This window comes from Felis catus, chromosome C1 (assembly GCF_018350175.1).
Source record: "Felis catus isolate Fca126 chromosome C1, F.catus_Fca126_mat1.0, whole genome shotgun sequence".
NCBI lineage: Eukaryota > Metazoa > Chordata > Mammalia > Carnivora > Felidae > Felis > Felis catus.
In genome coordinates, this window is record NC_058375.1 from 106,316,667 (window position 1) to 106,325,648 (window position 8,982).

At 55.3% G+C, this 8,982-nt stretch overlaps 1 protein-coding gene across 2 annotated transcripts; it reads right to left on the bottom strand.

Annotated features, from left to right (window-relative positions):
- Positions 1–2,694: 2,694 nt before the first annotated feature.
- Positions 2,695–8,952, bottom strand: LINGO4 (leucine rich repeat and Ig domain containing 4). 2 transcript variants are annotated; one of them, XM_003990635.5, is made up of 2 exons: positions 7,457–8,952; positions 2,695–4,970 (listed from the first exon to the last, which is right to left on the bottom strand). In XM_003990635.5, exons 1-2 carry the CDS (start codon positions 7,519–7,521, stop codon positions 3,176–3,178), a joined length of 1,860 nt encoding a protein of 619 aa, XP_003990684.1. In that variant the 5' UTR covers positions 7,522–8,952; the 3' UTR covers positions 2,695–3,175. The 2 variants fall into 2 exon arrangements, with proteins under 2 accessions (XP_003990684.1, XP_044889464.1); XM_045033529.1 differs by having other exon boundaries at positions 5,491–8,952.
- Positions 8,953–8,982: the final 30 nt, after the last annotated feature.

An 8,982-nucleotide genomic window follows, 5' to 3' on the forward strand; every position in this document is an offset into this window, starting at 1 on the left:
CAAAAGCAGCTCCCTCACTAACTAGCTGTGTGTCCTCAAGCAAGTGAATCTATTTGACCTTCAGTGGCATCAAAGTGTCCTGTGTTACAGAGTTCGTGGAAGGATTAAATAAGAAAACCAATACGAAGCCACCGACACAGCATAGGCTCTGGATGAGTGTCTTCTCTCTCCACTCCTGCACAGCCCTGGGGATTTCCCCACAATGTGACCTGTAACATCCCTGAACGTGAACACACACCACTAGCACATGTCTCTGGTTGCATTTACATGCTGGTTTACACACACACACACACACACACACACACACACACACACACACACACCCAGCCTGTACAGTCGCACTTGGCTAAGGGCAGCCTTCCCCAGCAGGTCAGATAGGGACCTGGCTTACTGATGATAGGACAAGCTGTGGAAGTGCCCATCACAGTGACCTGTCACATCAAAAGGCTTTAGGAAAAACCGTGTTAAGGAAACAAGGGGTGGCAATTGGGGGTAAGTCCATTGGTGTCCCGCACCCCGCCCTGCCCCAGGAATGTGCCTCTCAAGGGATGCCACGCCCACCTCTGCTGAGAAGGCCCTGTTGTGCCCAGAGGTGGTGTGTCTGCAGCTGTGCTGTCCAAGAGATTGGCACTGGCCACGTGTGGCTTTTGAGCACTTGAAAGATGGCTGGTGTCCCTGAGGAGTGGAATTTTAAGTTTATTTCAGTTAAGTTAATTGAAATGTTAAAACTGATACTTGATTTGGTGGAAAACTTTTTAACATGTTTGGAACAACTTGTGTGAACCTACTTTTTCAACAATGAATTTTATGAAATCTAAGAACAGATCAGATCTTTCTGGTGAAAATTCAGTGAGATGTGCTATAAATGTAAAATATACACTGGATTTTAGAGACCTAATATGAAAAAATAATGTAAAATATTTCAATAGTAATTTTCATATTGATAACATGCTGAAATGATAATAGTTTGGGTACCTTGGGTTAAATAAAATATAGTATCAAAGTTCATTGTATCTGGGTTTTTTTGCTTTTTAAACGTGATGCTAGAAAATTTGAGATGACATGGGTGCCTCACGTTCGATTTCTGGGCAGAGCTGCTCGGGAGACTTTGGGACTCGGCAGCTGTGGCCCCTGCTCCCTGCGTCACCTGTGCCCCACTGTCTCTGGGGGCTTCCCTGAGATTTCTCTGCACAATATTGCTGTTTTTGCTGTCTTCTGCATTGCAGGGTGGGCAATGAGAGTGAGAACCTCTAGTATTTGACCCCCAAGTCCCAACCTAGTAAGCCGTGGATGGAGGGTTTTGGAGAGGAGAGAAAGGGCTGTGTGGGGGCTGGGGGGAAGCGTGGTGGAATCTTTCCGGTGCCTTATAAACTGGAGAGGGGAGGTTGTCAGGATGCTAAGAGAATTGTGAGTGTGTGGCGGGGGCAGGGTTGGAGGCTCAGGGGTACGCTTTTCTCTAGATTGTCGGATTCTCCAGCCTCCCTCTCCCAACCTCCTGTTCTCATCTCTGACCCACCCCCAGAAGCCCACCAGGGCCCCACTGAAGAGCTTGCCTGCTGGTCAAGTCTGGCTGCCTCCTGGATGGCATCTGTTTCTCTCCCCTGTGGGGATAGTTTGAGCTGGGAATCTTCTAATGAGTAGAGTCTCCTCGGAGCAAGGAGCAAGGACGAGAGCAGCAGGAATCAGCAGGAGGCTGATGATGCTTGCATACTGAGGGGTGGGTGGGGGCCCTTGAGGGTGGAGGGGAGCTAAGGACACTGAGCAGATGCTGCTGCAGAGAGACCCAGGGCCTCGTGACTCCCCACTTCTCAGTCCTTCCTCCCTGCCCCTCCTGTCCCTTCACTCCTCCCCTTCTGAGATGCTGAAGCTGCTGCCTCTTGAATCTCTCCTTTTCCCTGGCTTGGCTTTGCCACCTATTTGAAGCACGCTCAGAGCAGTCAGCGTCTCCTCTCAGCCTGCCTCTGCGTCTGGGGTCTCCGTTAGACAGTAGCCTCTGTCCAGAGACAGCTTCCCACCTGGGCTGCTCTGAACAGGGAACAAGAGGCCCCTGCAGAAGGGCAGTGGAAATTAACTAGGCAGCCAGATCCTGTTGCGGCCCCTTCCCTCTGCTCTCCCTACAGTGTGCAGTGCCCTTCCTGCCTGGTTCCTCCAAGCCTGGTCCTGTCAGGTTCTCAGTCTGCCTCCTGGGACAACTGCAGATCTGTGCTTTTGTTAGACATTTTCTAGGAGTTCCCTTTGTACTTTCCCCCTAGGGTACTAGGGATCTGTGATTGGGGGATCCCAACAAGAACTGGAAAGTAGGGAAGGAGCTAGGTACCCCAGGCTGGAATTTCTTCAGAGGGATCCCTTGGAAGGTGGAGGATCCCTCCTTCTCTAACTCCAGAGTACAGGGAAAGGGCCGAAATGGAAACAGACTGAGAGTTTCTCCAGAACATCTCTGGGCCTCCTTTTGTGTTAAGCTTATATGTCGGGGAGGCTGCTGGGGTACATGCTCAGTGGGCAGGCAGAAAGGGTAGGAAGGGAGAGATTTGATAAAAATGAGGGGGGAGAAAGAGTAAAGTAAAGAAAACTCCGGATATCACATTAATTTAGACTGCTGCTGTCATGGCCTTTTGGCAGCAAGTTTAATGATGTGACAGATGGGGCAGGTGCTGGAGGCCTCATGCAGACACAGCCAGTGTGCAGTCTCCCCCCCCCCCCCCACCCCCCTGCATTGTACACTTACATCTTCTGAGCCTGAGATCCTTGGCCCTAGTTCCTTGCTCCTGGGGAGGAGCAGAAAAGAGACCAGAAAAGAGAGGTAGACTGCATGGTTGAGAAGCAAGCGGCGCTTCTCAGCCTCACCTCTGCAATAATCTCATAGCTGTGGTTAGCAATTGGTACTGGTTGTTAAAGGGTGTCAGTGTGTGTGAACAAGTAGACTGGAGCCTTGGGGATGTTTCCTGCTTGGTGGAGGGGGGTGCGGGGAGGGCTAGACTGACTACAGGTCTACAGCTTCTGCTCCCATCCTCAAACTGCAAAAGCAGGGGGGAGGCAGACCTTCTTGAGAGGCGTCATTAGCTGTTGGCACGATGCAGGCGGGGGTGGGCCTAGATTCTGGTTCAAGCAACCTTGGTTTTCTTCCCTTTTGGTATCCGAAGCTGTCTTGGCTGGAGCTCCGATGTGGAAGTAAAGGTCAGAAGAGCTTGGCGGTGACCCGGTTACCCCCCGAGTTCTTATCCCCTGAGGGCCGAGGTGCCACAAAGTCAAAGGTCATGTGATGTTTGACCCGGCCTTTGCCCTTGCTCCAGAGGGCAATGAGACCAAAGCAGAGGGTCACCGAGGTGAGGAAGGGGAGGAAGCCAACTGCTAGCACCATAGCTACGCCTCTGCTATCCAGGAAGAAGGGCCCTGGGATCCCTGGCGTGGTGATGTTAGGGTCAGAGAGAGTGCCATTTGGTGGTTCAACTTGGAGTACTTCGAGCCAGGTCCTCAGGGAGTCATTCCCAGCAACATTGCTGACCACACAGACATAGGCCCCTCTGTCCTGCAGCTGCACCGAACGGATCTCCAGCGTCCCATCCTCCAGGACCCTCACTCGCCCAGCCCTTCCCAGCCAAGGGCCCTGAGGCCTCCTCCAAGAGACCGTGGGCGCTGGGTCTCCGTCTCCGGAGCAGGAGAAAACGGCCTGCCCCCCCTCCTCTGCGATGACCCATCGCGGCCCAGACTTTCGGATCAGGGCCGGTTGGCAAGTGAAGTGCCCTGGAGGCAGGATGTCTGAGAACTCCCTCAGGCTCTTGCCCTGCATGTGCCGGGGGCTGGCACAGGCAGGGGGTGCCGCACCGAAGTCCAGGCGCCTGCGCAGCCGGAGCAGCCAGAGGAGGCGGCAGTCACATGTCAGGGGGTTACCTGACAGCCGCAGGGTGACTAGTTGGTCTGGGGAAGGGAAGGCCGTTTCCTCCAGCGTCTGAAGGGCATTATCTGCCACGTCCAGGAGGTGGAAAGCGGTCAGGCCGTGGAAGGCGTGGGCGGCAATGGAGGTGAGGCACGCTCCCGCCAGCCGGAGCTCCTGCAGCCGCACCAGGGGACTGAGGCTTCGGGCGGGGATGGCTGAGATGGGGTTCTGAGACAGATCCAGGACCCTGAGGAAGCTCAGGTGGCGGAGCGCTTGGCAGGGTACTGCGCTCAGATTGCAGCGGGTGATGGCCAGGTTGCTGAGATTGAGCCCAGCCAGGCTCCCAGGCTCCAGAGCCCCCAGAGATGGCCAGGAGTGGATCTCCAGCTCCTTTAGCTGCCCCAGCCCCCGTAGTGCCCCAGCTGGCAGCCTCCCAATATCCAGTTCTCGAAGCCTCAGGGCCACTAGTGCCGGGAGGCGGGCCAGGGCCAGGCCGGGCACTGTGCTGAGGTTGCAGCGTTCCAGGGTGAGGGTGCTCAGCTGGGCCAGCCCTGCCAACGCCCCTGGAGCCACGAACACCAGGTGGTTGTCCCCCACCTCCAGCTGCCGGAGGCTGCCCAGCTCCCCAAAGGCTCCGTCAAGGAAGAGGACAATGTGGTTGAGGCGGAGGTCGAGCAGCGTGAGGGCAGACAGGCCTGAAAAGACCCCAGGCCCCATGATTCGCAGCCGGTTGCCCTGCAGCCTCAGGGTCAGGAGGCTTTGGAGGCCATAGAAGGCCCCAGGCTCAAGGGTGGACAGCTGGTTGTAGCTGAGGTCCAGTTCCTGGAGCAGGCCCAGGCGGGAGAGCATTCCGCGCTGAAGCCCCCACAGGCGATTTCCACTTAGGTCCAGGAGCTCAGTGTCCGCCGGGAGTCCCCCAGGCACAGCCTCCAGTCGCCGAAGGGGGCAGAGCACTGCCCGGGGCTGGGAGGCACAGTCACACACAGCAGGGCACCCACCACAACTGCCTCCAGACAGGAGGAGCAGGAACAGGAGAGGGGGCCATGGGGGCCAGGCTTGCTTTGGAGCTGGACCCATAGCCTTCCCCTCTTCAGTCCTGGAATAGATGATGACATGGTCCTGTTTGGAAAGTGACTTCAGACGATGGTGACCCTGGACCTCCTGGGCCTCCGTAGAGGAGAGGGAGATTGAGCTACCTGTGTCAGCATCATCAGCAAGTAGGGCAGACCCAGGAACAGTTTTGGGGGACTGCCTCCTTGGGGGGCTCCTGGGCCTCCTCTCTGGGGAATCTCTGCTTTGCTCTCCCTCCCAGCCCTGGGTAACAGGCCAAGTGCCTCCTGGCTCATGGAACGTGAGTGAAGCCTAACTTCAGCCGGGAAAGTTGTACGTGAATGGACAGGAAGCGGGGAAGTAATGTTGAGTCTCCCCATTTTCCTATGTCTGTGAGATCCAGGAATACCGCAGGTCCCTTCTCCCTGACACTTGTCTTCCCCAAGCTCTGCCCTCCGCTCTCTGCCCACCCTGTTCTCCCATGTTACCTATCCATAGCTTTGTCTATCTGTCCATAGCTCAGGGGGAATCACATGCTTGGATTCTGATGGGAGCGCGGTCCTCACCTTGACGAAGTCCTCCAGGGCTGGGAAGTATGCTCAGCTCTGTGCCCTGGACTCCACCTACTGCCCCTCTGCCCTTCTGGAGCCTGGCCCAGGGCCTGGGGCCCTGAATTAGCAAGACCCAATCTCCCTGAATGCCTGTGTGGATGACAGCCAAGCAACACGTTAGCCATGGCACAGGCTACCGGGGGGCACCCGAGTCCCTCATGAGAACCCTATGCGCAGCCCCTATAGATGACACTGTGGTGTGTGAGGGACCCAAGGGATGCCTGGGTTTTGAGTGTTATTGCTTGGTCCTCAGGCTCAGGCTCCTGTTATATCCCTCCTCGATAGTGTTTTGATTTCGTCCAGCGTGGGAATCTGAGGGAGATCTCTTGTCCCCAAACAATACACAAGAGACAGACTGTGAGCCAGGGAGGCACAGACAAGGAGGAGAGACAGCACCTGGCCAGATGGTGTGGGTGGGGAGCAAGGGAGCCCTTGGCTGGCACAGCTGATCTCTGGGCACAGGCCATGTGCAAAGCATGTAGACTGCAAGTGGGTTTCTGGGAACCAAGGGCCTGGGCAGAATCAGGATAATGGCAGGTATCATGGCCACTGGGGACTGGTCGAGGTGACAGAGGAGAAGGGGCCCCATAGGTGGTGAACTCACTCTCACCTCACCGTGTTAAATGTCAACAGGGCATTGAACCATGGAGGGGAGGTGTTGGGACCAAGAGGTAAGTGATGCTCCCTAGGAGGCAGGATGCCTGGGTTTCTTTCTAGCTGCAGATCCAGATGGCCTTTGGGGCTTCAGGCTGTCTGTGCCCTGAAGGGTCAGCTTTCTGTCACACGCCCCATTTTCTCCCACGTGGAACTTTACGAGGTGGTGTGACTTCTTCCCATTGCGGGGTCGGGGGAGGGGGATCACATCCCTGGATCCTGATTGGAGTGAGGATCTGCACCCCTCCTCTAGAAGAGTTGTTCAGGCGCCTCTCCCGCTGTAGTAGCGGGAAACCAGAGAGCAAAGAGGCCCGGAGAGCAGAGGGATGTAGGACACCATCCTGAGGCTTGGGAGGAGAGAGAATGGTGCGGGGCGGGCAAAGGCAGCTGACCAGGCTCCTCTTGTCCCTAGACCGACCTGGCAGGTATCTCTGGCATGCTGAGAGTTCTCCAGGGACAGACGTGTCCCAGTCTCCCTCGTTGTCCCTACTCCTGTTCTGGGAAGTCCACTCGACAGCTAGCTCTTTATCACTACCGCTGCAGCTACTGCTCCTCCTTTGTGCTCTGCACTCAGCAAAAGTGCACTGAAGCATGTAACCCAGCTTCCCTCCCTCCCCCTTCTGTCAGTTTCCTCTTAGTCCCCAAAGCCTGCTGGCCCAGGGGCTGGGGGATCTAGGGACAACCCCTTTTCTTTATTTATAACGTGGCTAATTTAATCCCAAACTTCCCTCGCCAGTCTCCATGGCTACAAGACTGGCTTCCAGCCACTTTGCCGGAAGAAATGGGTGTCAGAACCACTTCTTTCTTTAGATGGGGTGGGGTCTCGGGCATCAACCCCTCAAGGAGTAGGAAGCTTTCTTCTTGTCTCTATGTGGCAATCCAGAGACACATATGAACCTTTAAAGCAGACCTGACTGGAGACATGGGGACTTGCGTGGGGAGGGGGCTTTTAGGGGAAGGATTTCTGGAATTTCCATACTGATAGTGGAGAAACCCTTCCCAGAGGTAGAGGAAGCCCTGGGGAGACGGAGGGAGGTCTCTTTAGAGTCCTTCCCCATAGAGGTGTCTGGGACATTTTAGTTTTCCCATCAAAGTCCGGTGGGGCCAGGATCAATGGCTGGGTGGGGTGGGGTGGGGTGGGGCAGGGGGGAGGGGCAGGAGGAGCGCAAACCCTTTAGCCTGAAAGGGACGCTGGTCTGGCCTTGTCTCTGAGAATATTGTAGAGAAGGACAGCTGCAGCTTTGGGACAGGAGGTGGGGGCACTTACCGGAGAAGCTGGAGGGTGGCATCAAGTTGGACACTGCCTCTGTCCAGGGCTGGGGGCCGTCTCATTCAAGCTGCACCCCGGGCTGCCGGGCCTCACTCCCCTCACTGCCCGCTGCCCCGCCGCCCTCCCGCCCGCCTGCCCGCTGGGGCTGCTGTTGCTGCTGTGGCCGCTGCTGCCAAGACTGAGGTAGAGAAAAGAGCCAGAAAGCATTTCTCCTTTTTTTTTTTTTTTTCCTCTCTCTCTTTTTAAACCAGGCGAGAATGAGTCTGCAGCAACCCTGTTGGTGCAAAATAAATAAATAAAGCAACCAGGGAGGGCTGCAGCAAGCGCCACTACAGGATGGAGAAGGGGAGGGAGCGCAGACGGAGACTTTGGGGTCTAGGAGGGGTCAGGAAGTGGAGGCAGCCAGCAGCTCTGAAAGAGTCTCTGGTGGACATGCTGACTCCCCTCTGGGGAGCTCAGGGACAAGCACCTTCCTCTCCCAGATGCGGCCTTTCAATCTAAATGCCCCCCATGGGTATCATTTTGTGGGGAAAGTTCTCCATCCAGAACATCTGCTGTGGAGCTTAGTTTGAGACTCCTGTGGGGGTTTCTGAGGAGCAACTCGCAAGCCTCCCTGGGGGCTGCTCAGAGTGGGGGCTGTGATCCTTTTGATGCTCATGGGTTGCTGGGCTGAAAACCTGGGTCTCCACACAGGAATGAGACAGGAGAGAGCAGCTGGTCGGTGGTCTGATTTAAGACCCTCCCCCCTCCCGCCCCCCACCACACATGCCCCTGGCCTTTAAAATCATTTTATAAAGAATAGCCCAAGTTAGGATTTATGTCTAGCCTATTAAACCCTCCCCTGAGAGCAATACAACCCCCTCCCCCGCATCACCTGCTGTTTATCCCTCAGAGGATGGCTCATAGCGATTTGTAAAGCCAAGCAAGAGAAGTTTTGGGGCAGCCTGAGAGGCAGGTGTCTGCCCTATTCCCTGGTCTCCTCCCTGCTAGAGTCAGTAGTGCCCCATCACAAAGTGATGAAATTGTGTGTTTCCTTTCTCCATAATGACAGCAGGACTCCTCCAACGTCTGTCTGGGACCATCTGACTGACCAGTGTCCAGCCATCTCTTCTTCTCCTGGGATTTCTTGTGCTAGAAGACATCTGGGGCTGGGATGGCATTTGGGCCACCCCAGGTGTAAGGTTGGTGGACTGGAGCACCATGAAAATGTTCTGGGGTCCCTCAGGGTTGGGACTCTTTTCCTGAGGCCACTATGCACCTCTGAGCTGTGACCTCAAGGAAGACAGGGACTGTGTCAGATTAAATGTACTGCAGAGGTGCATAATTGCAGGTTGAGTTTGTGAGTATGTGTTTCACCTGTGCATGGGTGTGTGTCTCTCATCAGGTTTGTGTTGACCCCTAAAGTCTATTTCTAAAGTGCACATAAGAGGTTTGAGTTCTAACTCAATCTATGATGCTCTTGGCCTCCATTGTACCTTATCCCTAAAAATCCCATAAAATCCCGTAAAAGATTATCCCAGCCC